This window comes from Podarcis gaigeae, assembly GCF_964106915.1.
Source record: "Podarcis gaigeae genome assembly, chromosome: 13".
Classification (NCBI taxonomy): domain Eukaryota; kingdom Metazoa; phylum Chordata; class Lepidosauria; order Squamata; family Lacertidae; genus Podarcis; species Podarcis gaigeae.
In genome coordinates this window covers 18,656,394-18,683,876 of record NC_139689.1, presented here as the reverse complement: position 1 = coordinate 18,683,876, position 27,483 = coordinate 18,656,394, and the positions used below count along the sequence as shown (strand labels likewise).

Below are 27,483 nucleotides of genomic sequence, written 5' to 3'. Positions count from 1 at the left end.
TAGTTGGAGATTTCTTCATCATTTTCCCCTCTTTTCCTGTTCCCCCCTCTTCTGAATATCCATGGGGCCTACCTCAGATTTGGGATTATACCTGCAAGGACTCCAAAGATGACACTCCTGGCTTCTGAACGATCCATGCTGATCCGAAGCAAATTCCGCTCCGGTAAGTAGGACCCGAGTGGGGCTTTAGGCACCTTGGTGCTATTAAGTTTTTAAAATAGACTTTTTGCAGGTTGGTAATTATGGCAGTCTAAGACAGAGGGACCTCAAGGCCTACTGTTTCACCTTCCATTAAAAATAAATAAATCGTTCTCCTCAGAACCCTCCTGAGATATCCTGCTGTGTAAGGGACAGGCTGTGGCTCATGGAGTATATCATCTGCCTTGCATGCAGAAGGCCGCAGGTTCAATTCCCAGCCCCTCCAGGTGCAGCTGTGAGAGAAGACCCTGCCTTGGAACCCTGCAGAGCTCTTGCCAGTCAGAGCTGACAGTGCTGAGCTAGGTGGACCAAAGTTCTGACTAAGCAGAAGGCACCTTCCTGTCCTCTTAAGAGAACAGCCCACGCTGCATTTTGTTGCTTGGAGTTATAAAAAAAAAAAATCAAGGCAAGACACATTCTACAAGCAAGGTCATGTCAGTTCCCATGCATGCGTAAATCATAGGTATTCTGTGTAGTTTTACTGCTGCTGCTTCTCTGCTGCAGTTTTCAATTCAGTTTAAATATCATTTTATGTTTTCCTTATCCTGTTTGCTGCTTTGGGGGAGAGAAATCAACATAAGATATATACATAAGAAAATAAATGATGCCGATGGATAGAATTGGTAACAGATTTGCTTATTCTGAATGGTTTTCCCAGCTTCTGCTAGTTGCAGGAAAGGTCAATAAGCTAAGCAAAGTATCTGATCTGCACAGGAGACCTTGCTGGTGGTGAATTGTGGCCCAAGGGACAGATTTGTGTCAGCACCATTTGAATGGCAATGCCCATCAACTTTAGGGAGGCTCAGCCCCCTCAAATATTTTATGGGGAGGGGACACACACAAAGGAATCTTGGCCGCTATGAGTTGGCTCCTATGACTGATTGCATTTATATCCTGCCTTTTCTCCTCCTCCTCATTTAATCCCCACAACAACCCTGTGAGGTAGGTTAGGCTGACAGAGAGTGTCCCAAGGTCACCCAGGGAGCTTCGTAGCTGAGTGGGGATATAAATGCTAGTATCTCAGGTCCTAGTCCAACACTTTAACCACTGACCTGGCTCAGTGCACTGCATTGTGTGGAGCCACAACATAGGCCCAGTTCCCCCAAATCTTAACTTGAGCCAGGTTTTCGTGGTCAGGTCTTGCTCTAGGAGCAAGTAAAGAGGAGTTGTCTATAGGCATGTGCAGAGTGCTATTCCCATTGCCCCTTTGTAACAACAGTTCACTGCTCCACTAGTCAAGGGCCTGAATTAAGGGTGCAGGGTGTCACCTCCCTCCGAAATAAGGCCTTCAGGGCCCCATCGGTGGGGATTTCAGTGGAACACATCTCAGCCATGTTTCTGCGAGGCTGAAACAAACTCTGAAGTCAATGCTGATTATATTATCGACCCCAACGTCACTACACAGGTGCACAATGTGGGCCATATACCAGAAGTTGCCAGCATGCCACCTTCATATGCCAGTGTCTCTCCTGTGGCACCTGCAAAAGGTCCTAGTAAATCTCCCCTCAGAAATTCATAGCCCATGAGAGACTGTTTGCTCTTCCTGTTCAGTTACTGTTTGCACCAGATACTTATTTGTGAATACATCTTCAGGCTCTGAATTTTTCATGTAGATTTGGGCACCGGCTGAGTGAAGGAAGGGAAGGTCTGGCATATTCAATTTTCAAAAACTGCATCAGTTTAGACTGAGTGCCTCTGAACATGCACAGAGTTTAATTCTGGCAACTCGACATTGCCTATCTATGTAGGTGGAGGTACCTAAGGCAGAACAGAGAGAGAACCAGCCCTGATTCTGAATATTTCTGGATTACCTTCAAATCTAAAGGGTTTTTTGGTTTTTTTTTAGGAATGCATTTAAGGTTTCCCCCTGCACAGCCAATAAATGTGTCACTTTACCACTCGCTTGACCAGGCAGGGCAATGGGAAGCACAGTGCAGCACAGATCAGTCCCTCACAAAGCTACAATTCCCAGTACCCATAACAAACTACATTTCCCAGGATTCTTTGAGGGAAATCACTTGCTTTAAATGTATGGTGTGTGACAGCCATATGAGTCAGTTGTAAGGACCAGGGTCATGCTCTTCCTCACAACCACTTGTCACTTTTCCATTCCGTCGGTACCTCACAACCTAACCCTGGCGTCCAGCAGCCATTTTGTTCAGGCCTAGCCAGTCTTAGTAATCAGTCAACCTGCCTGTGGCATCATAGTCGTTCCTTGGTGGCAACTATGGTGTTTTTCTGTACCTCACATGTTTCTCTCCTGTTACAAACCACCCTTCGTAATTTCTCCACATATATAGCTCCCGCTTGTGCAATACGAAAAGCAGCATTGCTTTTAATTGGTAGGTTTGCTAAAGCTTTTGCAGGGACCATTTTTAATCAAGGAGGACCCACTGAACATTCAGGGACACTTGTTTCCTTGTGTATTAGTGGCTGTGTTGGTTCTGGTGCTAGGGAATAATAATAATAATAATGAAAAATATGATCTCTCCTGCCCCTAAATAATATTTATTATTACTACTAATACTGTTACTATTGGCCCTTCACCGGCAGGTCCTAGGGTAGGTTGCAACAATTTAGAATTAGAAACAGTTAAAAACACAGTACAGTCACAGGAATAATGTGTGACAACTTTTTTAAAAATTGTTTTTATCAAAGATTTTCTTGAAGTACAGAGGTACACACAGTGCCTCAGTTTTTCGTTCATAGAATCTTTTCTGCAGATCTTATATTCGATCTGAGACAATAATATTATAGACAGTTAAAGTTGGGGAAGAAGAGAAGTGGGGAGAGAGAAGGCTGGGGTAGTAAACTTTCGTTCTTTTACATAGTATATGTGAAGTGGCAGCTTTTGTTTATTAACTTGTAAATTATCCTGCTTCCTCCAGTTTCTCAAAAAGGCTCCAGCAGTGAAGCACTGATGCAAAAATGTGTTTTATATTCAATGAGTGTATTGATTACAGGCAACAACCGTTTTATGCGTGTTCAATATGTGCGTGACTGCGCAAGCAAACATCACACTGAACCTGGAAGTGACTAGAAAAGTGGGGGGGGGGGCGAACTGGCCCTAAAACAGCCCCCAGAATGCTTTAAGTACAGTATGTGGAGTGTATGCAGGTTCTCATATTGAGGGCCTGGAACTGGCTACAGTTCCCCAAATCGGTGAAATACTCAATGCCCCCATGTCCTGCCCCTCATGTTGAGTATTTGCATACCCTCCAACATTTCTCCAAAGAAAATAGGGGCACCCTATTCTATAATAATGATAATAATAAGAATATTCTGTGTGGCAATCCGTATAAATACATAATAAAACTATATAGGGCTGCCTTCAGGTGTCTTCTAAAAGTTGTATCCTTGGCTCTGAGGTCACCTAACTCCATACCCTCCAACATTTCTCCGATGAAAATAGGAACATCCTAAGGAAAAGCGGGACCTGCAATCAAATCAAAAACTGGGATGGCTTCTGTAAATTTGGGGTGTCCCTGGAAAATGGGGTCACTTGGAGGGGCTGCAGTTTGGTGGTGGGTTCCCCACAAGCAGTCCTTGCAGTCAGCCTCTGGCCTGGGAGTTTGGGGCATCTTGTGTTTCCAGCCTTTTAAATAAATAGCGAGTGGCGTCACCCCAGCTGCTGCTGACAACGGGACAAATGCCCAGGCAGGAGAGAAGCGGGCACAGGAATAGAAACGCTTGCAGCAGTCCCACCCTCCAAAGGTATGACGTGCCTGCTGTTTGACGGCAGAGCAAGGGGAGGGCTCACCCACTCAGCCATATCCCTTTGGTGCTCTTGCTTGGACAAGGTTATCCTTCCCAGCGATGTCCCCAGTGCAGCAGCATTTGAATTTCTGTGGGCTTATAGACATGGTGTTTTTTTAAGGGCCCTGAAAACTGCTTCTGTTCCAAGGTCGGGGATGGCAAGACTAATTTAAGTTTCCAGTGCATTTGGACTTATTTTATAGTTGTGCCTCTGTGCTGGTGACCCCGACAATCCCCATGCAGAGCTACAATTGTCAGAGTGGTTTAACAGTCAATCCCTCTTCAAAGGGAGTTTTGGGAACTGTAGATCTGTGAGGGGAATAGGGGCCTGCCAATAACTTATCAGCACCCATAACAAACTACAGCTCCCAGAATTCTTTTGGGGGTGGGGAACCATGATAGTTTAAAGTGATATGACATGTGTGGTGTGAATGTGGTCCAGGTCCGGCTTACTTGATTCACTTTCCATTTCAAATTGCCATGGCTCCCTTCCCAGGGAACAGTGGGAACTGCAGTTTTCTAAGTGTGCTGAGAATTCTGTCCCAACTTCCTGGCCTCTTTAGAGAATGAAAATGCTAAGGATTCTGGGTGGAGAAAGGGGCAGAATTATTAGAAGAAGAGTTTGGATTTGATATCCCGCTTTATCACTACCTGAAGGAGTCTCAAAGCAGAAATGTGACTAGCCCAAGGTCACCCAGGAGCTGCATGTGGAGGAGCAGAGATGCGAACCCGGTTCACCAGATTACGAGACTACCGCTCTTAACCACTACACCACACTGGCTCCTTATTACCAGTTAAATTAATGCATAGGACATAGCACTAAAGCAGGGGTGGGGAAGCTCGGGTCTAGGGGCCAAATGTGGCCCTCTGGGCCTCTCACCTGGCCCTCAGGGCTGTCTCCAGGCCACACCCCCTTCCCCAGGCCACACCCCTCACTGCCTTCACTTTGCACCCTTCTCAAATGTTTTCCCCGGTTGGAATGTGTCCTTGAACAATGCCTCTTGCTTGGCTATATGGAGAGGGGTGTATGAGTGCGTGCTGAAACCAGCCTACTGTACACAGGCAAAATTTGCATTTCTTTCTCCGCCTACTTTTGCCCCCGGTCCTGCCCACCACCTCGCAGGTGGCCCCTGGAAGGTTGCCCAAAAGCAAATGTGACTGTTGGACTGAATAATATTCCCTGCACCTGCTTTAAAGGGTGTCAGGTAGCCTCCCAACTCTACCTGGTTCCCTGTGATGTGGGGGACACTTACAGAGAACTCTCGACGTCCTTGCAAAAATTATAATTCCCAGGTTCCCCCCCCCCCCTCTGTTTGTGCAGGGTATGTGAGAGAGCATGCCAATTAGACCAGTTTGTCGTACAGTTATGCCTTCCATGTCTTCTTGGTGGATGCTTTTTGATTCACTTCTTTGTAATTATTATTACCCTCATCAAACATTTAGATTCCAAGCGATGCCCGGAAAAATATTTTTGCCTATACCTTGTCAAACTGCCATGGTTAAGGATTTGCCCCATCGCTCATTCGATTGCCCTTTGTAAATGGACGCTAGATAACAAATGGAGAACTCAAATACTGGAAAACATTAACTCTGTAATGCTAAGGGGCACATATTCACTGTTGGGAGTAAAAGAGGCAGAGTAAACCAAGGAGGTTGCAGATTTGCTCTTGTCCTTGTTCCAAATCAGAGCCTCCTAAGTTAATTCTCTCTGGCTCTTCCTTGTTCGTTCCTCCTCCATGAATGTACAGAATCGCCTCGCCATTCTGTTCCATCTTGAGCATGTTGTTTCCACTGGGAACCAAACGGGTTCGTCATTGGATCACCTCATCACATTTTATTTCTGCCAAGGGGATGCACTTGATCCCTGGGAATCTATTCTGTGCGGTGGGAAAGTCCACCTGTTGTCTTGCTTGGCAGACCAAATAGCTGGCCCTTCTACACTTGATATCATAGATGGCCTCGTATTGCAGCTCTTTTACACCAGTCCCCTGTCATGTCTCTCCCATGGCATATGGGAACAAAGAAACATTATGTGCATACATCGTACCACAGATCTTTATGTATGAGTTAATGTTGTCATGCTACATCAGCTAATGTTGTCAACCAACCATAGATATAACAGACTTCTACACCACACTATATGGCATAGATCCACAGGAGGTTTCAGTGCTGAGTTGTAAATTTCTCCTTTAGCTTTCATTTTGCCATTCATTGACAAGTAATTATGAATTTATTCCGTTAAGGCAGACCTTTCTTCTGATGCTTGGATTTGCCTCCAAAAGGGCTGGATTTAGTCATTTGTTGGTCAAACAAGATGTAATTCCCAGTTTTTCAATTTTTTCATTGTTTGTTTAAATAGAGGCTTCTGGGCAATACTTAATTTGCATCCATTTCATTTTTATATATTCATTTCCAGGCCAGTTTTGTGTGATTCTCCCCCCCCCCCCCGTTTAATTTCCCCTTCCAATTCCACAGTATAATTACCCAGTATCATACAGCAGTCAGTAAAAGCTTGATGCATTTTGATCTCAGTTTGTTTTATTGAAAAGCAATTCCAGAGAACATTGTGTTGCCTTACCTTGCCTCACGCCTTTGCAAACCTGGATGCATCCTGGGTTGTTCAATAGGGTGATCTCTCCAATCCAGTTTCCCTCAATTTCTTCAAGTCAACAGAGATCTTGCCCACTCCATTCAAATCTCATTCAATGCACTGTGGACAGTCTTGAGTTCCCCAGAATCAAATGTTGTGCCGCCTCCCTGCCTTCCTTCAGACCCCTCCTCAAAAAGTACCTGTCCATAGACCTTTAACTTTTCTCCTTAGTCCCAACTGCAGCACCCACATTTTTTCATCCCTGCCCTCATATCTCCCATTGTAAGTTTCTTGGGGCCAGCGATCTGTCTGTTTTTACCTGTGTAACATCATGTGTACTGTGATGCAGTATACATAAATACTGACTGTGCTAGTACCAGGATTTGGGGGGCTCTGGGCATGGCACCCTCACTGGTGGCCCCTAATCCGGAAGAGGTGGGAGATAAGAAAATTCTCTGGCTGCATCTGATCTTATTGGATATTCTCTGGAAATTGTAACAGTGTTAGGGCGTTGAGCCTTCTGCTGCTCTTTGGGCCCCAGCAAATGCCCAGCATTGCCACTCTCTGGAGCAAGCTCTGAATAAGTAACAGTTGTCAAAGATAAAGCAAAGTAGCACCCAATATTTCAGTGGGTTGCTGGACTGAACATTTGAGACTCCAGAGCATCTTGATCCTTGCTGGTTTGCAAGTTTGAAATCAGATTAAAGCCACAAAAGACCTTAATTCTATGGTGTAATTTGTTTTAGTTATTTCTGCCTAACATGTATTCATTAGCTTGCTTTTATTTGTCACTTTAAAATCTCAAACCACAACGAGTGCAAACTCCTTTCCCTTCACTTCAGGAGTGGATAATTGCATGCATCCTTTGTGCACACTCAACCCCCCCCCTTCATTTGTTTCCCAAGGGCTCTCTCCTGCCCTTGTAATGGTTGTGCTGTGCATTTTCACTTTTCTGCACTGCCCCTTGGGAGCTATAGTTCTCAGCATCAGCTGTGGAGGAGAGCTGCTGGTAATCACAATAAGTAGTTAAAGGTTTAACTGAGAGGAAGTAGGTTGACAGCAAAGAAATGTTGTGCATGCTTCTACAAAGCTGCAGGCTTTAGTTGGTGGCAGTGGTGGCAGTAGTAGTAGTAGTAGCTATTTACTTCAATTTGTAGGCTGCCCTTCCACACGGGCTTGCCAAAGCAGTTCACAACCAGATGAGAGCAGGGGTTACGTATCAAAGCACAACCACAGTGAACCATTCATTTCTAAAGATAATACAGTGGACGCTCGGGTTGCGAACGTGATCCGTGTGGAAGGCACGTTCGCAACCTGCAGCGTTCACAACCCACAGCGCTGTATCTGTGCATGCACGGGTTGCGATTCGGAGCTTCTGCACAAGCGCAAAGAGCAATTTAGCACTTCCGCACATGCGTGACCGCCGAAACCCAGAAGTAACCCATTCCAGTGCTTCTGGGTTTCGGAGCATCTGTAGCCCAAAAAAACGCAACCTGAAGCACCTGTAACCCAAGGTATGAAACCCCTGAAAAATCTAATTACGCATTCTGAACCAGAGAAGAACTTTTGGGGGGAACAGTGCTAGATTCATAATGCAGCTGAGTAGTAGGAGCTGGGCAAATAAGCCTGTTCACATTTGCACCATACATTTAAAGCACTGTGATCCTACTTTAACAGCCATGGATCTCCCCCCCAAAAAAACAAATTCTGAGTGCTGTTGTTTGTTAAGAGTAGTGAGAGTTGTTGGCTCTGGGCAGTGAATCTCCTAACAACTCTCAGCCCAAGTGATTACAAACTTTGTCAACATCAGTAATCTGGAGTTATATATCAATTGTTGGCTTCATTTTAGCTTTGTGGTGGGAGGGTGGGTAGCGCCGAATGATTTAAGAGTTGAATTTTTCACTGCTTTTTTATTGCTTGTTGGCTGAGACAAATAAAGTAATTACCGTTATTCATATATTGTCACCTCCCTTACAGTTCTGCAGCTGCGCATGGAACACCGGAGGTCCCAAGAGCAGCTCTCCAAACGCCACTTACTCCCAGGTGAGCCCCTCCCTCGCACCCCTTTGCAAAAAGTGAAGGGAGTCACATTGCAAAGGGGATTTCTGCATGGATGAAGGAGTGGATGGGTGCTAGGGAAAGAAGAGCTGGTCTTCTAACATTGAGATAAGGTTGCCACTTTTCTTTTTTCTTTCTTTATGGACTAGCAACAACAGAGTGGCAGGCCAAAATCAGCAGGTAGGGAGGGCAGTTTCTTCTAGAGTTTGCTAACATGCTCCCCTTTATCATCCCTCCAGCACTCAACAAACCCCTTGCAAGTTTCTCGCAGCCCAATGGGACCCAGGGCCAGAACAGGGTGAGTACCAGCTGGGCTCAGGGCTTAGAACAATGTGTGGGAAGCAGCGCTATGAGTGTCTGATGGGACTCTGTGAGAGTCCACTGCTCACTGACTCTATTAAGCACCCATATGGACCTGGAAATGTTTCAGTTACAGATAGGTAGCCGTGTTGGTCTGCCATAGTCAAAACAAAAAAATTCCTTCCAGTAGCACCTTAAAGACGAACTAAGTTAGTTCTTGGTATGAGCTTTCATGTGCATGCACACTTCTTCAGATACACTGAAACAGAAGTTACCAGACCCTTCTATATAGTGAGAAGGTGGGGAGGGGTATTACTCAGAAGGGTGGTAGGAATGGGTGATTGGCAGATAGCTGTGATGAGCCTGTTGATGACTCTTAACGACTGCAATAGGTCTTACAGGAAAAAGCAAGGGGTGAGAAGGTGAAAAATGGCTTTGTCATGTATAATGAGATAAGAATCCAATGTCTTTGTTCAGACCAGGTTTCTCCATGGTTTTAAGTTTGGTAATAAGTTGCAATTCAGCAGCTTCTCTTTCCAGTCTATTTCTGAAATTCCTTTTTAGTAAAACAGCTACTTTGAGATCTTGTATAGAATGTCCTGGGAGATTGAAGTGTTCTCCTACTGGTTTCTCTGTCTTGTGATTCCTGATGTCTCAGACCTGTAAGACCTATTGCAGCCGTTAAGAGTCGTCAACAGGCTCATCACAGCTATCTGCCAATCACCCATTCCTACCACCCTTCTGAGTAATACCCCTCCCCACCTTCTCACTATATAGAAGGGTCTGGTAACTTCTGTTTCAGTGTATCTGAAGAAGTGTGCATGCACACGAAAGCTCATACCAAGAACTAAGTTAGTTGGTCTTTAAGGTGCTACTGGAAGGAATTTTTTTGTTCTGGAAATGTTTGTTCAGGGTTCCTTCAGATGGCGAATGAATGATGATCTGCTGAGAAGCTCATTAATTGTCAATAAGGCCCAAAAAACCCTAAAGGATTATTTTGAACTCAATATGAATCAAGGAATGGAAATAAGGGTGATTTGGGAGGCCAGCAAAGCGGTAATGAGAGGGTTTCTGATACAACAAAATGGAATTAGGAGAAAGTCACAGAATGAGACAAAAGATAAAATTATGGAACAACTGAAAGATAAAGAGAAGAAGCTTAGAGGAAACCCAAAGAATTTGCAGATCCAGTAAGAAATTAAAGCCCTATAGGTTCAATATTCACAGTTAGTAAATCAAGAAATTGAATGGAAGATAAGAAGGATGAGACAAAGAAATTTTGAATCTGCAAATAAATGTGGGAAATTATTAGCCTGGCAACTAAAGAAGAGACAAAAACAAAGTACGATTACAAACATTGTTACAGAAGGAAAATCTGTAGAGAACCCTGCAGACACCGACTCTATTAAGCATCCATCTCCCAGCGAGGAGCGACTTCTTTTTGCAGGAAGCAAGAGGCCACTGCTCTGGGCGCACCTGAGTGTGGTGTGCAAGCAGGAACGGGGTCCAGACCAAACTTTCAAATGCAAAAAAAAAATAAAAATCCACCACCAATTATTGTAAAATAAAAAGACATAAAAATATATTAATCACAGTGTGGTATATGGGAAATTTATGCACGGCAGCAGAGGCATATCTAAAATGGCAGGTGCTTTTTAATTTTATTTATTTATTTACTGCATTTATATCCCACCACTGGAGGAAGACAGCCACTGCTAGTGGTTGTTTTGTTCAGGCCTGGAGGCAGCCCAGCCCAAAAATAGAGGTGTGTGTGTGTGTGTGTGTGAGAGAGAGAGAGAGAGAGAGAGAGCGCGCAGAAGCAATGGAAGGCAGGCATTTTGGACTCTTATAAAAAAATATATGACATTTTGTAGGGTATGGTGGTGCAGATTTTTGTTATCTTAGTCCCGCAAGCTGCAGCTACCAAAATTCCCTCTTCTATGCATTGGCCATGGGCGTGCATAACTGAAAAATTAAATGTGGATTCCACATTGCAGGGTTGCAATTCAAGTAGGGTCTTCCTGGGTATGAAAAAAGTTGGAAGGCATAACTCTGACTGGCGGTGGTTCTTCAGAGCCTAAGTGAGCAAAAGATCCCTCCTAGCTCTTCTACCTGAGCACCTGACTAAGGATGCTAAAATTTCCTCTGCTTCTTTCTCCTCAGGCCAATGAGATTGCCAAGCTGAAAGTCTCACCCCGGCCCCACAAGACCAGCACTGCTAAGGGCCAGCTGTCAGAAGGTAAGGAGCAACTTCTGCCTAGAAGGCATTTGGTTTGGCTTATATTTTAATGTGAGCCTGCCTAATTCACCCAAATGCAGCGATTGTTTGAAATTCATACATGCATACATACATACATACACACATCATTTCATTTGTATGCCACCTTCCCACAAATCAAACCATGCTCACAACATGAAAAAAAACACATAATTACAACAAAAATAGTCATAAACAATAAGTAAGACATCAAAAAATAGACAAATACACAAAACAATTGCCACATGAATGATAATCAGGTCTAAAATAAAGATACAAAAAATTAGTATAAACAACAGCAAGAACAACCCCTAAGTAATACTGCAGCTCAAGAATCTGTTCTGCAGCCTCAACTTTCGTAGCTGGAGTCCGTCCCGGCCCTGCCCTCCCAGGCCTGGTGGGAAAGCCAAGGGCAAGGAGCAGGGCAAGAAGCAGGCCTTCCAGGACTTACAGCGCTTCTCTGAATTTTGCGGTGCAGATCGCAAACCAAAAGGAGCAGATAAAATGCATGTCATTAGGAGGAAAGTGTGTGCAAAAACACACAAATTAGCAAAAAGAATGTACAGAAATTACATTAGGGAAAATTGTTTGCAAAATATTAGGCAAAGTAGCATTTAAAAATGCACACATTAGGAGAAATATGCATATTATTTTTTCTGCAGACTTCTTTTAAAAATAAATAAATCACAAATTGATGTGGAAATAAGGCAAATGGACCTTGGATTTCCAACTGGATTTCCAGGTCACCCCAGGGGATGACTACATCCCTCAAACGTTGTTTGCAGAGTTTGCCCCAGGAATATCTGGCTGGCTCCTGTTGGGAGGTAGGATTCTGGACTGCAGGGTCCTCTTGCCTGATCCCACAAGCCTGCTCTTCTGATAGTTGCTCTTCTCACTGCAGTGTCTCCGGGGGACCCTTCTGAGCTGCAGGACAAGAAGGCTCGCCTGGCCGAAGACCTGAGTGAGAAGATCCTACACCGCCCTGGACCACTTGAGTTGGTGAAGAAAAACATCCTCTCCCTGGATCCAGGTATCAAGGATGCTATGGCGGGTAAGGACTTGACTTGGCATTCTCCTTACTAGGGAATCCTCCTGTCTCATGGAGTGGAAACAGGGAATCCTGCCTGGGAGACGGGAGGGATCCAGTGGCTGTTTATGGAGGGGCAGGTCCTAATGGAAAGCGCTTGGACTCTGGCGCAATCCCAGCAGGAGGGATTGTAACAGGATAGAGCGAATTCCGGTGAGGGTTAGGGAGCTGAATTTGGAAAAGTGGCTTTGAATCCTGCCTCTGTCTCAGGCTTGGCACGCAGCCTTTTGCCTCATTTTCATCTGCAAAATGGGAATATTGACAGCGGGAGGTTGTTATGAGAAGAAACATGGTGGAAATTGGGGGAGCTTTTTGCAAAAGGTTTGCAAAAGGGCTGCCTAATTGGGACTTCTCGGCTCCTTGGATGGAATGTGTGCAGAGCAGGGTTCCAGTTGCTGCTTTGTTAGCACCCATCAAATCACCCTCCTTCCCTCCTCAGGCAATGCATCAGCTAAACATGTGTGGCTGGGGGCGAGGGCCAGGCTGCAAGGATAAGCAAATAAGCTCTACCCAGTCACAGTTCTCAAATGCCTTCCAGCTCGTGAGCTTCCGCAGTAAGGAGCCTTTTGTATACATGGGGACTCACCTTCTAGAACTCTTGATTTTCCAGGGTTCTAAAATGTATGGGGAGACTCTGTTAACAGGTTCCCTGCTGCAGATAGCCACCTTCCACAAGTTTGAAGGTGACAAAGACAATTGTGTGTTTGTTTGTTTGTTTGTTTGTTTGTTTGTTTGTTTGTTTGTTTGTTTGTTTGTGTGTGTGTGTGTTTGCTCGTCCACCCGCCCCGCCCCCCTCCTCCGGCCACATGTTTTAGGGCCACAACTAGGTATCCTTGCACTTGGGCAAATGACATGGAACAGGCCCCTAAGTCATCCCTGGATTTCACGATGTGAAAAACTAACAACGGTGTGAAAATTATGTGAGAAACAACAACAGTTGTTTCTTCTACCCTGCTATAATAATGCCTTCCCTCCTTTCTCTCACTCAAAACGTCTGCAGATGCAACTCTCGCTGCTCCTGATTCCTTCACCTTTGAGGAAGATCTCAGTAGTTCTTCTTCTTCCTCCTCCTCCTCTTCCCCCTGCTTTGCACTGTCTCCTGGAAGTGCCCATGGGAACCCTTCCACCGCAACGGCGGCCTTTCAGGTAAGCAACTGCGTAGAACTCACCTGTACATGCTGAAGAGACATAATATGAAAGGGGAACAGGGGATAAGAACAGGGCGCTTGGTGCATACTCCTGGAAATGTAATATTTTGTAAGTGTCCAGCTTTCCCTCTCAGTATTAAATATCTGATTCTCGTGTCTGAGAATTGCTTAAGTGAGCACTGCATCTTTGAAAGGGAGGAGGGAGGGGGGAGGACCAGAATAAGTTGACTCCAGCCCCATCTGCACTATACTTTTAAAGCAATATCATGCTACTGCAAAGAGTCACGGCTTCTCCCCAAAAATTCTGGGAACTGTAGTTGGTTAAGTGTGCTGAGAGCTGTTAGAAATCCCAATTCCCTCATGGAGCTGCGATTCCTGGATTTCCCCAGGAATAGCATCTGTGAAGGAATAGGGCGCCTCCACACAGCACCCTTGGCAGACTGCATTTCCCGTTATTTTGGGGGGGAAGCCATGACTGTTAAAGTGTCAAGGTACTGCTTTAAATGTGCAGGGCAAACGGGGCCATTAGTTGTTCATCACCACCTCGTCAGCTCCAATAGTTACTAGCCACCACCACCTCTCACCCTTTTGGGAGTTTCATGTGAAGTGAGGTGGTAGCATGGCTTGCACAACAGATTGGCCAGAAATGGCTCCTGAGGTGTAAGGTTTGCCTCCTTATTGAGCGGTCTCCACACTTTTGTTAAAAACACCCCTTGATACCCACACCTCCCGTGGCTTATGGCCCAGGTCCACACAGAAATACACTGGACAAACTGGGTTGTCAAAAAGGCCTAGTGAATTCACAAAAGAAGTGGAGTAATCTTGAAGTCCAAGTTTCATTCATGAATTTACGTCCAAGTACAGTCATACCAGGGACGTGGGTGGCACAGAGCCTAGGACTTGCCGATCAGAAGGTGGCGGTTTGAATCCCTGCAACGGGGTGAGCTCCTGTTTCTTGGCCCCTGCTCCTGCCCACCTAGCACGTCAAAGCACGTCAAAAGTGCAAGTAGATAAATAGGTACCACTCCAGCGGGAAGGTAAACGGTGTTTCCGTGCACTGCTCTGGTTCGCCAGAAGCAGCTTAGTCATGCTGGCTACATGACCCGGAAGCTGTACGCCGGCTCCCTCAGCCAATAAAGCGAGATGAGCGCCGCAACCCCAGAGTCGGCCACGACTGGACCTAATGGTCAGGGGTCCCTTTACCTTTTACCTTCACAGTCATACCTCGTGTTACGTTTGCTTCACGTTGCGACTTTTCAGGTTACAAATGCGGCAAACCTGGAAGTGTTTACTTCCAGGTTCGCCGTGCTTCTCTATCGCGCTTCGCGCACACGCAGTAGTGGCGCTCTATTTACAGACTTTTCGGGGTGCGAACAGCACCCCAAAACAGATCGCGTTTGTAAGTAGAGGTACCACTGTACATACACTCTGAAACATGAAGGGTTGTAAATATTGGAAAAGCAAAGTTGTAAAATCAACCAATCAATCTAAATAATTTATAATATCTCTCTTTGCAAGTAAGTGAAATAAATACCGTATATAGTGGTATCTCGGTTTACGAACTTAATCCGTTCCGGAAGCCTGTTCTTAAACCAAAACTGAAACCGAGGCGCGCTTTCCCTAATGAGGCCTCCCACCGCTGGTGCCCTTCCACCGTTCGGATTCCGTTCTTAGACCGAGGTAAAATTCGCAAACCAAGACATTATTTCCGGTTTTGCGGAGTTTGTAAACCAAATCGTTCTTAAACTGGACTGTTCTTAAATTGAGGTACCACTGTATATGATGTGGTTGTGCTGCCCTCTACAGGGCATGTTTGAATATTGCAGGCACAATGATGGGTGAATTGTGAGGGGTTGGCCTCTTTTCCCCTTTTGCAGGACACAATAATATCCCCCCCTCAAAATTATACACAGCAGAATTATTTAGAAGTTAACATAACTAGGCCTGCTGCCAGCCTGCTGCTCTTGTGGTGGTGGGGAGTTTCAGGTTAGAGCTGCCACTTTCATTACCTCGATTGCCACTCCAACAAACCCTTACATGTGCGACCCACTGAGGCCTAAACTGGCAGGCATGGCAGGCATGGAAGGACAGAATCCTGCACCCCAAGAGTCATTTCTATTTCGTACGTCTTTGTGCAGATGCCAAAGAATTCCCATTCTAGGCTTCAGGACAGAATCTAGGGTTTTAAGGCTGGACGTGGTGGGCAGGTACTGTATAGCAAACCAGCCCCTGTCGACTCCCCAGCTCCCTACCACCTCCTTCAAAGCCCTGTCCCACTTTCTTTTTAATCATTTTTTATTGATTTTCCAATAAAAAACATCCAATCAATATTTCCAATCATAATACTCCAATTAAAATAAAAAGCACCAAATTATAGTCCAAATTATAATCATTAATTTTTCGGACCAGCCCACGATCTGGATCTCTGAAGCATATCTCCACATCTCAGTCCTGCCTCTCCTTGTTGTTTCTATATTTTCCACATCTCGATTTTGATGGCTTTATAGCCCTGTCCCACTTTCTACCCAGAAGCATTGCCTCTCGCTGTTCCCACTGCTGCAGGTCTTCTTCTTCTCAGCTGAAATTATACACAAGAGGGAAAACTGGGGCATGCCAGCTGATGGGAAAGCTGAAAGCTTAACTCTCAGAAGGGAAGGATGCTTGGCTTTATAGGAAAGGAAAGTTTGGGGGCTGCCAGTTTAGAGGAGGTGAAGGAGTTGGGAGCTAGGAGGGTACTTGGCCTCCATTTTCTCCCTCTTCTCCCTGCAGCTGGACCTCCCTCCGATCCTGGATCAACAGCTGCCTCCTGTGTCCTCATCCACCTCTGAGGCTGAGTTCCCTCCCCAAGGGGGGAGCCCCCTTGCCAAGCCCTCCGTTTCACTCCTCAAGGTAGAGACAATCAGAAGCAGGAACAGGGAGGTTGGGGAGGAAGCAGAAGCCCACTGCTCTGTCTTTTATCAGAGAAAAGTATGAATTGGTGCAGGATGAATTGCAGGCCGAATCCAGAGAGCTGCCTATTTTGAACAGTGCTGTTGGGAAACTTTGTCTCCTCACCCCGCCGATTTTTCACGTAGGGAAAAGTGAGCAAAGATTTCTGGGGGAGCGCAAGGCATCTGGGGGAGGACATCCCACAGCTGTCCTCGGGGGGGGGGGGGGACATGTCCGCTGCTGTCTTCATTGCCATTCAGGTGCCCAGCTAAGTCTGCCTTATTGCTTTTCACTGACTGAAATGGTTTTATTGGCATTTGCACTGCTGCCATACAAAACCTGTTCTGAGGGTTCTTGAATATTTCTGCCTTTTATACATCCCTACTTTAGTTGGGAGGCTAATGAAGAAGTGAATCTATATAACCCAATGCAAAAAAACAGACAAACAGGTGGCTGGTTTTCACCCCCTACCTTTGCTCCTGCATAAGGACAGAGTCAGATGTTCTTTTGCGGCAGGGAGGACAGTTGGAGGCTGGCCCCTGGTCTCTCCCTCTGCTGCTAACCCATGTTCTGAAGGCCTAAGAATTTAGGAAACGGGGGTGCCTAAGGTAGCAGTATTACCTAGCTCTAGAAAGCCCCCCTGCTTTAACCACTATGCACCACTGTCTTTTGAGAGTCCCTGCTCTCTTTCACACACTTTGATGCCTTTCACAGGCCCCATCCAAGGTCCCTGAGGCCAGGAAGCCCCCACGCCCCAAGAAGGCCAAGGAACCGCGCCCCAAAGTGAAGAAGCTCAAGTACCACCAGTACATGCCACCCGACCAGAAGGGGGAGCAGGCGCCGGTGCCCATGGATGCGGCCTACGCCCGCGTCCTCCAGCAGCAGCAGGTCTTCTTGCAGCTCCAGATCATGAGCCAGCAGCAGCCCACGCCGACGTCGCCAGCCACCTTCTGCGTCCGAGCCGTGCACGCTGTCCCAGCCAGGTAAGCCGTTTTGCTTCCTGGAAAGCTGTCCCTAGACAAAAGCACACTAGCGAGGCCGGAGAGAAGATTGGGATGGGGAAACCCAGCATCAACGCCTCTCTTTTCTCCCTTTGCCCAGCAGTGCTCCAGAGCAGGTCCTGAGCTTCGCTGGGACGCCTGCGCCACCAAGTGGGCCTCACCCGCTCCCTCTCCCCTCTCCAGCCACGCCAACCTCCCCTTCGCCGCCCAAACCGGAACTGCTGCCTGCCAACTTGGAGGAGCTAACGGTGAGTTGGGGCAGGAGGACTCCCAGCCATCACACATTGGATTCCGCGTGGACGGAATTCCGCTCTTGGAGATGGTTTCTGCAAATCAAGTTCAGTTGCAAATAACCGCTTCAGCCGTTCTGTTGCAGTGAGAGCCAGGCTTCCAAAGAACCTGGTTAGATGGGACGATCTAGAGGACGGGCATGTAATCGTCAGCACAAGGGGGCAACTTTCTGAAGGCCACATGGGCAAGGTGGGTGGGGCCGAGGCAGCAGGCGGGCAGAGCAAAGGATGTTGCTCCTTTCTTCAGCAGGCTACACACAAAAGCCAGAGGTCTCTTCACATAATCTCACCCCCGACCCACCTCCATCCAGGTGAGCAAGAGTGCAAGGACACAGTCCAGCCAGGCAAAAGCTCTTGTTGGGAAGGGGCAGAGCAGGGCCAAAGGGAGTGGCCTAGAGGGAACTGCCAAAGGCCAGATGGAGAAGACAGGAGGGCTTTATTTGCACCCGCGCCCGAGGCTCTCCACCTAGAAGGAGGATAGGCCTCCTCCTTTCCCATGAACCACCTGCCCATGGGTTAAGATCTGCATCCAAAACTCTCTCTCTGATTGCCCCCTGTCGTCCGAGATAAGATAACAACAACAACAACTTTGTTATTCATACCCTGCCTACTCTGGGCATCTTCCAATACATATAAAAACATAAAAAAATGCCAAACATTAAAAACTTCCTGAAGTGGTGAGGAGGGGGCAAGCGCTTTTTCAGTGCTGGTGCCCCGATTATGGACTGGTCCCTGCACTAGTGATTAGAATTAATCACCAGACTAAGACTTTATTTTTCTTTTTATCCCCAAGTCGCCTTTGATTTTAGAGCTGTTGTTTCAATGGTATTTTCCCACTGCTTACTGCCGATTCTGTTTTATTTGGGGGTGGTTGCTTTATTTATTCATTGTTAGGAAGCCACTTTAGACTTTAGAACTTTAAAAAACTTTAAAAAACAAAAGCGAGCAAAAGCCAAGAAATAAAATGGTAGCGGGGGAAAGATATGAAGAAAGAAAGAAAGAAAGAAAGAAAGAAAGAAAGAAAGAAAGAAAGAGTTGTGAAATGAAGGGAGGGAACTCTGGGGAACTCTGGGGAAGCTTCCATCCTTGAATTATACCCGTTGGTAATTCCTGATCTTCTAAGATGAGACTGCAGAGTATGTGCAACTTCACCTGCCTTCATAACCACCCCTTGAAGGCTGCTGACCAGCCTTTCCTTTCATCTGGCAGATTCTTGGTAAGCGGCCCAGGAACTATCCGAGCTTGGAAGGGGAGACACATTCTCTCCCAACTATTGGCGTCTGGTGCCACAGGCAGAGAGGCCAGGAGCAGGTGGAGCCAGAGCCAAGGACAGGCAGAGATAACTAAGTTTTGCCCCCCCCCCCCATCCTCCTGCTCCTCTTTGCTGAGTTTTGCAGGCTAAGGTCAGTGGGGCAGTGCCCCGTTTTCCCTAAAGGCCTGGACTTTCCTGCTTCCAAACAAAAGGAAGACAGAATGGGGCAGAAAGAGAGAAGAGAGATCTAAGTTAACTGAGGGTTCGAAGCATCTCTAGGTATTTCTTTGGGTGCTTTTCTCCGGGGATCTAATGTGGTGGGACTTGTAGATCTGCCACCTGGCAAAAGTGTGCAGGCTGCACATGCCTTCACTTATCCCCCTACTTGATAAACACATGTTAATATTCTCTAGAGCAAGCGGAGCCTGGGTAGTGTGCTGTCGTGGATCTTTTTATTGCTCAGGGAGGGGAACATGTAACAATAAAACTATACTACACACACACACACACACACACACACAATATGTGTGTATTTTAGGGGTGGTCAGTAGGCTGTGTGATTTGCAATAGATCAGCAAGGTTTCCTGACTTGTCAGTTGTTTATCAATAGCTGCAACAGATTGACCCCTAGGCCTGCACTCTAAATTATACTGATGAATAGTGAAAGCGAGGAAGAAAACCAGGAATGGGTTGCCTGCATGGAAGGACTGTGAGCTCTGTTCCATTCTGGCATTCAAAACAAATTCCCGGGCTCAGAATTCTTTAATGCTGAATGCCAGTCTTTTGCACCATGCTCCTGTTGGCAGATCTTTGCGGGGTGAAGAAGAGTCCTATAAAAAGCAAAGTAGATCCCACATGCCTGATACTTGACCATTCCTGGTGTCTTGTTTAATATTCTATACTACCTTTTGTAGGACAAACCTACACAGGCCAGTTATAATGTTAAAAATGCATTATAAAAATGTGACACCAGAGGGTGCTGTAGAGCAGGCATCCGTCGTCAATTGCAAATTGCCTTAAGAGTTATTATTGCTTATTTTTTATAGCATTTTTGCAACCAGTGTAGATCCAGCCTTAATTTCCTTTGGCCGCTGCTTTGATTCCCAGGTCTCCGAACTCCGCCAGCAGCTCCGGAAGCGGGGCCTCCCTGTTTCTGGCACCAAGCCAGCCCTGCTGGAGCGCCTCAAGCCTTACCAGGTGGCCAGGGCCAAGCCCCCACCTGTCCCGCTCTCCAGTGCCCGCTTGTCACCCTCCGACCTAGAGGAGGAGGCCCAGGCCCTGCGGGAGAAGCAGCGGGTAGCTGAGAGCCTGGCGCTGAAACTCCACCGGGAGCAGAAACACCATGACGACGGCCTCCGAGTGGAGCTGGAGATGCACAAACGGATCAAGAACCGCCGCAAGGGAGCACTACTGCCCCACGGCCAGCAGGGGGCACCTCCGCCCTATATCCCCAAGAGAGAATGCGCCAAGGAGGGAGGAGGCACGGAAGATGGCTTCATGGTGAGCAAACAAGCATTCTCTAGCTGATCCAAAAGAGAGTGAGGGGCCTCCTGGGTTGCCTGTGTGAAGGAGATTATCCCAATGGATTAGAGCAAAGAGCTGGGAGAGAGGCCACCTTAGATTTGCAATTCTAGAGGGCTGCTGGGCCATAAAAACGTCCACAGCATTCTGCTCCCCATGGTAGCAAACCAGATTTTGGCGAACCATATCTGGTCTACTGGACCAGGAGCGTACTAATTCCATCTGTACAGTGGAACCAATGGAGTGGTTGCGCCATTTTCAATCTTTGTTCTATGACCAGGAAGCCCAACACTACAAATTATGTATTCAATTGGAGGACCTACCTCATTGGCCACCAGTAACTGTAAAGGAAGTTGAGAACTTAATCGCACAATTAAAGAACAACAAGGCCCCAGGGAATGACTACATCCCTGCCGAACTTCTGAAGTCCAACATTGGCTGGTGGGCCCCCCTGCTGGCGTCTTTATTTTCTTGGATCGACTCAACGGGTTTACTCCCAGATGGTTGGACTGAGGCAATAGTTATTCCAATCTATAAAAAAGGACCTATGCCAGACCCGGCGAGTTATAGACCAATCAGTCTTCTGCCTATACCCAGCAAACTATATGCCAAACATCTTTATATTAAGCTAACTAGCTGGCTCGAAACTGAAGCTATTCTAGCGGAAGAGCAAGCGGGTTTCAGGCAAGGCAGGTCCACCATAGACCATTGCTTCACCCTAGCCTATTTAATTGACAAATATGCCAAAAAATCCCGTGGGGTGCTATATGCAGCCTTTATCGATCTAAAGGCTGCTTTCGATTCAATTCCACGTGCAAGACTCTGGGATAAATTGAGCACATCAAGTATAGACAAAAGACTATTATTTCTGATCAGCTGTTTATATAAAGACACGGTGCTGCATGTAAGAACTTCGTCAAATGGCCATCTTATAGGACCAGTTCCTGTCTGCAAGGGGGTCAAGCAAGGTTGCATCTTGGCCCCAGTTTTATTCAACTTTTACATCAATGATATGGTTAATTGTTTGTCATCTCCGGACTTCCACGCCCCCAAACTGGCTGACAAATCAATATCAGTACTTTTGTATGCTGATGATGCGATACTCCTATCTCGAACAAGAATAGGCTTAAATAGGCTCATAGGTGAATTTTCAGCATACTGCAGGAGAGAGCAACTGGTAATAAACTATCAGAAAACCAAAATTATGGTTTTTGCAAGGAAACACAGACAGTACAGCTGGAGGATGGATAACCAGACAATTGAACAGGTAGCAAACCAGATGCTCTGGGAAACAGGAAATGAGTGCAACAGCCCCTCTTCCCGCTGGATTCAGGTGCATTTGAACATGGAGACTCCATCCTTTTAGGCTGCAACCTTGGGCTTCAGCAGGTTTAATAGCTGTGGAACAATCCATGGATTTATCTAATCTACTTTTAAAGTCGTTATGGGCATGACCACATCCTGTGGCAGGGAGTTCCACAAGTTAATTGTGCATTTGTGTGAGTGTAAAGAAGGACTTCCTTTATTTCATCCTGAATCTACTGCCAGTCTCAGTGGGTGACCCTAAGTTCTAGTATTATGGTAGAGAGAAAAGCACCTTCTCTCCATAACATGCATAATATGCACCACATGCCATGGCCTCACCCCCACCACTGTCATCTGTTCTCTAAATTCAAACCCCCAAGTGTTCTAGAGAACATTATGGCTAGATCAGCTGATACAGAGCTGTATCCTATGAACTTTGTGTTTGTTTTTTCCAGGATTAAGATGAACAAACTGGGCTTTTCTTTATCTGCTAGGGGAGTACTGGTTTGCTTGTTTCCCCATCTTAATCTGTTGCTCAAAAAAGTAGGGATGGCTAAGGTAGCACCTTTTGCTAATGGTGTCTCCTAGCAAGGGGTGGGGGCAAAAACCAAATTGTCTCCCTGTTGCCTCAGATAACTTAGGCATTAAAGGTCAGCAGCTGGCAGCCCTAAGGCTTAGGCCAAAAAAATCTTTGCCACAGAGGCACATGTTTGCATGTGCATGCATGTGGCAGGGCTTAGTTTGGGGGCTTGTGGGGCGTATCACCCAATGAGCTGCTAACCAATGAGCATTGGACATTTTAAGAGAAGTCCACTTTAGCCCTGGTTGGGTAGCATCAGTGGGGCTGGTAGCAAGGAGGGCTTTTGTCGGGGGCAGAAAACGCTAGACTTTGTATTTCCTCCATTTTCCTGCTAGGTTTTGTGCCCTGCCTCCTGTGAGCCGATTAATTCTGATATGGAGCTGCCCCTTGAAATAACAGCCAGCCCCCCGGACCCTGCCCCAGGAACCCGTTCCCTGGAGGAGGAGCTCCAAGAAGCCATCCAGAAAGCTCAGGTACTGTGGGGCGAGGAGGCCCAGCTGGGCTTCTCCAAACTCTGCACATGCACCGAGGAACTCTTCTCCTTTTTAATTATAATTATCCCACATGTCTGAAGTCTTGAAAACAAATTTATGGGATGAGCTCCTTCCTAGGCCATATTGAGCTTGCCCTCTGCCTGAAACTCATCACAGCATAGAACAGTGTTTCCCAACCTTGGGCCTCCAGCTGTTTTTGAACTACAATTCCCATCATCCCTGACCACTGGTCTTGCTAGCTAGGGATGATGGGAGTTGTAGTCCAAAAACAGCTGGAGGCCCAAGGTTGGGAAACACTGGCATAGAAGACCCCCGTACAAAAAAAGGACCCTGCCCCAGAGCTGGCTGAATGGCTGGGCTTGGTGAAGGCTCCCTTTGTAACTGCTCTTCTTTTCCCTTCCCTGTCTGCAGCTGGTGCCAAGCCAATCGATCGAAGATATCTTAGAGGAACCACTGATGTGTTCAGGTGAGGAAATGGCCCCCGTAACCCAACTTACCGGTAGGGGGCAGCCGTAAACCACAATTTGCTATTGGAGAAGCTCCAAGAATGGAGCCAATGGGGCAATGATACATTTTTTTTCAGAAGACTAGGAATCTGGGGCTCAAGCCCTGCTTCAGAATCATATTCTCTGCCCTGGAAATATAACCCCCGAACCCCAGACAGGTGGGGCAGGATTGTTGGTTACTCAATGGTGAGCGGCAGGCATTCTGCACATGCCCAAAGCCATTGTTAGCCATGCCTTCCAGTGCAAAGTCCTGACACAGAAACAGGTTGTGTCGCTTAGATCTGAACGAGCTCAGGGTTAGGAGGACACGGTAGGTGTGCTGCTGTGCCAAGTTATATCCCTTTTTTCCTCATCTGCTCCAGGTGACCTTCTTCAAGCACCTGCCTTGAACCCAGAAGTCCCTGATCGAGTTGCCCCATCCCCGCAAGAAGCGTCACCACCAAAGAAACCGCGGCCCAGCAGCGAACCTCCCTTGGTGACCTCAGCCATCTTTGATTTTCCTGGTCCCTACGACTTCCTCTCGACGGCCTCCTCTTCCTCTGCGTCGCTGGACTCACTGTCCTCTGTTTTCTCCCCTGACTCTCTGGAGATGCCCCCATCTCCCCCAGATGCCTGGCAAGGAAACGGTGCCCATGCTGGGTTTGACCCGGTTGATTGGCTAGAGGCCTTGACCTCGGGCTCAGCATCAGGCCTCGGCTCCACCAGTCCTGTTGGGGGCAGCATCTTCTGCACGGACTTCTTTGATTCAGCCGACCTTGGCGTCAACCACATGATAGACTTAATGGTGGAGCAGTGGTAGGCGGGGTGCTAGCAGCCCATTCGGAGACCCCAAGGCCTGGAGGGAAAGGGGGATAATCCTCTGCATGCCCTGCAAGGCCTTGCCGGCACTGGGTACCACCTTGAATGGGTGAGAACGAGAGAGCGGTTTAACGTCAAGCATCGTCACGGGTGGTTTTGTTTCAGTTCATGCCAAGTCCAGTTGCTCTCTTAGAAGAATTAAGCACCCTGATGTTTGGGTTGTGTCAGCACCAGGCATCTCATCTTCAATGGCCCAACAGCCCCAGAAACCCTTTGCTGTCCTCAGTGATGTCTCTAGCTTGAGATGGATGAAACCAATATTTGCAAGGACAGTGGTCCAGCCAGCCTGCTGCATTGGAATGGTTCAAGACATCGAGGAGATGAATTAAAATGTGTGCCTTTCTACCATGCCACTGTGAAGCAGTTCTAAAAAAAAAAAATGGTTTGGAAGGGCACCAGTTTTCAACACCACCTTCCCTGGAACCTGGGTTCTTAACAACTTTGGAAGCCATCTTGAATGAAAGCTTTGGCATATGGGTTACACTACATTGAACCTTGGAGGCCTGCATCGTTTCAACTCCAGAAGTCATTAATAGAACAGGAAGTGCCGTGGTCTACCCTCAAAGCATCTTCAAGAGGTCATGTTGGCTCAGTTGAACCGTGAGAACAACACCAGCTCTGCACACATCTCCGTGGCCCCATAGATCTAGATGCACGCTGGCTTAGGATGAGAAATGCAGGTTCTATCTTGGTGTGGGGAGATACCATCATTTTATTGAGTTAAACAGAGGAAGTGCCAGCTCCAAAAGAATTTGGATTGTGCCATCTCAAGCCCCTGGCACAACGGGGGAGAAGCTAAGATTTCCTGGGGCTGCTCTGAATGGGCCACACCAGCAGTGGCAACCTCAAGTTTTACTGAAAGCGGGGGGGGGGGGAGCGGGAGGGAGGAAAACATCTGTGTTGGGGACCGAACCATCTTTTGTGGCTGCTCAAAGAGATGGGATTGGAAGGGCGAAATGCAGCTTCAACCGCTCGTGCCATTCTAACCCTTACTGTCTTTCTTACTTGGTGTTGCGAAGTAGAGGGTGCATATGCAGACACAGGGCTCAGGACCACTTCTTTTTGGTCTGGGGGTGCGGGGGTGGGAAAGCTCCCAAAGGGAGCTGGATATGGAGGGATCTGTTTTCACAAGGGAGATGATGGTAGTGGTGGCTCATATCCTAGTAGCCAAAGGTTGCTGGGACATTTAGGTCAATGGGCTTGTGGCAGGATCCGGGCACAGCTATGGAAACTGCTCATGTGGAAACATCTAAGCAAAGGCTTAATTCTGCTTTAATTTATAGCCGTTCCATCTTTACTGGAATCCCTGAAAATGGTTCTGTGAGACTGGCCCAGGGTATTCTAACAGAGAATTTCCACCGCTCTCACCAAGCTAAGGACTTATCTGTTTGCCCCATGATTTCTAGGCACGGGTCTGAGAGGTTTTTCTTTTGTCTTGCCGGTTTCCCCAGCAAAGCGCCCTGTTTACTGCCCAATCAGAACAAAGTCAATCTGCTGAAAACCCAATTGGCGTTTGTTCCGATTCAGCAGTGAACAGCAGGTTTTCCTGGGGAAACTGGCAAAGAAAAAACCTCCCAGACTCTTGCTTAGAAATCATGAGACAAACAGAAGTGTGAATAATAAGTCCTTAGTTTGGTGATAGCAGAGGAAATTCTCTGTTAGAATACCCCAATCAGTGTGGATGAGCCCTGTGTTTCTCTGGAGTTTTTGGAAGAAGGTATGACAAGTTAAACTGAGATAATATTGCCAAACATTTCAAAGCAAACATAGACTATTATGGTGTGCCTGCTGCAGCTATACTCTCAAACTACTAGACCTACATAAAAACAGGACCCACTCTGTTGCAGAAAGCGGACTCACCCCGGTCTTGTCTCACACAAATGATATTCTCTTGAGGACCAAGTGCAGGGGAAATAACTTTTACTGCTTTGAAGTAGAAGGGGCTGTGCAGACAGGCTGGGCACCTATGACATTGTAAGTATAGCTTCCCCTCCCCAGAGCAGCCTTTCAGCCTCAGGTTTTAATGCATGCATGCATGCACACATATACATACATACGTGTATAACTGTAGTAAGAAAAAAAGACACCGTATACCAGAAGCATGCAGGAGAGGGCCAAAACTGCCAAGAAAATTTGCATTCCCCATAATTTGAAGAGCAAAGGCAGAGGGAAGCTGAGCTCTCCCCCCGCAGTGGTCAAAGAGTGCTGGGTCCTCTTTTTTTATGTACCTCTGTCTGTAACCTCAGAACAGTTTGCTGCACCAGCCATTTCAGCTGTAAAACACTTTCACTTCTGTACTGTCCACACTGTTGACTTGCCAAGCTGCATTGTATGAAAGTGAAAGCAGTTTGAGAGTGTAGGCATTAAAGAAACACCCACTTCAAAGCAGATACAGTGGAACCTCGGAAGTCGAACGTAATCCATTCCGGAAGGACGTTCGACTTCTGAAACGTTCAAATTCCGAGGTGCAGCTTCCAGCTAGCTGACAGCTAGGCTTTTTGCAGATCGGAAGCCGCGTTGGACGTTTGGATTCTGAGGAACGTTCGAAAACGCAACACTTACTTCCGGGTTTTCGATGTTCGGAAGCCGAAACGTTTGGGAATGGAGCAGTTCTTGAACCAAGGTTCCATTGTACTCCTGTTGCCTGAGAGCCAACAGTGCACACAAGGCATCTGCCTGTGACTTTGCCCTCCTGGTAACATCATACATTTAACACACATGGTTCCTCCCCCCAAAGAATCCTGGGAACCATAGTTTAAGGGTACTGGGAATTGTAGCTGCCATTCCCAGGATTCTTTTTCTGGGGATGGAATGTGCTTGGAATGTGTGGAATGGGTGTGACATGGCAACTCATCGGCTAGGGAAAACCAGTCATAAGATGCGGGAGGCAGGGTCCTTGGCGTTCAGCATGCAGAATTGTGGGGTTCTGCGTATTTAAAAATCATCCAGCTGATTGTTCTCCACAAGCAGAAAAGCTGCCATGGAAAAAGCCACCAAGTTAAGCCTGGCAAGGAAGATAGCCATGTGTGTACCCTGTTCTTCCAACACAGAGACCTTCAGCATTGTAACCATCATCACCTTCCATCGCCTGCCGTCTCCAAATAAACACCATTTCTCGCTGCCTCAAATACAGGTGGATTGTCGTTGTTGCATTTTATAATACCCTCGTGGAATTGGCTTAGGTTGGTTCAAGGCGCTGTACAGGGCTTGTGTGGAGGAGAAACTCAGTAAGCCTGGAGAAATCATGCACAACACCCAAGAAGTGTTGGGATCAGCCAGGAAAAGAAGGCAGCAGCCCCCTGGTCTGTTGCAACGCCACGTCTTATGGGTGAGTACATGGGGCAGGAGAGTGGA

The 27,483-nt window shown here is 46.9% G+C and overlaps 1 protein-coding gene across 4 annotated transcripts; it reads left to right on the top strand.

The window, feature by feature from the left end:
* On the top strand, positions 1–27,257 carry LOC310829363 (myocardin-like). Of its 4 annotated transcripts, none has more exons than XR_014557246.1 (14): positions 1–163; positions 8,522–8,587; positions 8,842–8,900; positions 11,066–11,141; positions 12,061–12,210; positions 13,247–13,392; positions 16,164–16,283; positions 17,037–17,305; positions 17,424–17,571; positions 19,973–20,365; positions 22,607–22,744; positions 23,177–23,231; positions 23,634–25,465; positions 25,806–27,257. XR_014557246.1 is itself a non-coding variant. In XM_083707701.1 (13 exons), exons 1-13 carry the CDS (start codon positions 109–111, stop codon positions 24,068–24,070), a joined length of 2,112 nt encoding a protein of 703 aa, XP_083563827.1. In that variant the 5' UTR covers positions 1–108; the 3' UTR covers positions 24,071–27,257. The 4 variants fall into 4 exon arrangements, 2 of the variants coding, with proteins under 2 accessions (XP_083563827.1, XP_083563828.1); XR_014557247.1 differs by having other exon boundaries at positions 9–163; positions 17,427–17,571; XM_083707701.1 differs by having other exon boundaries at positions 23,634–27,257.
* The last annotated feature ends 226 nt before the right edge of the window (positions 27,258–27,483 follow it).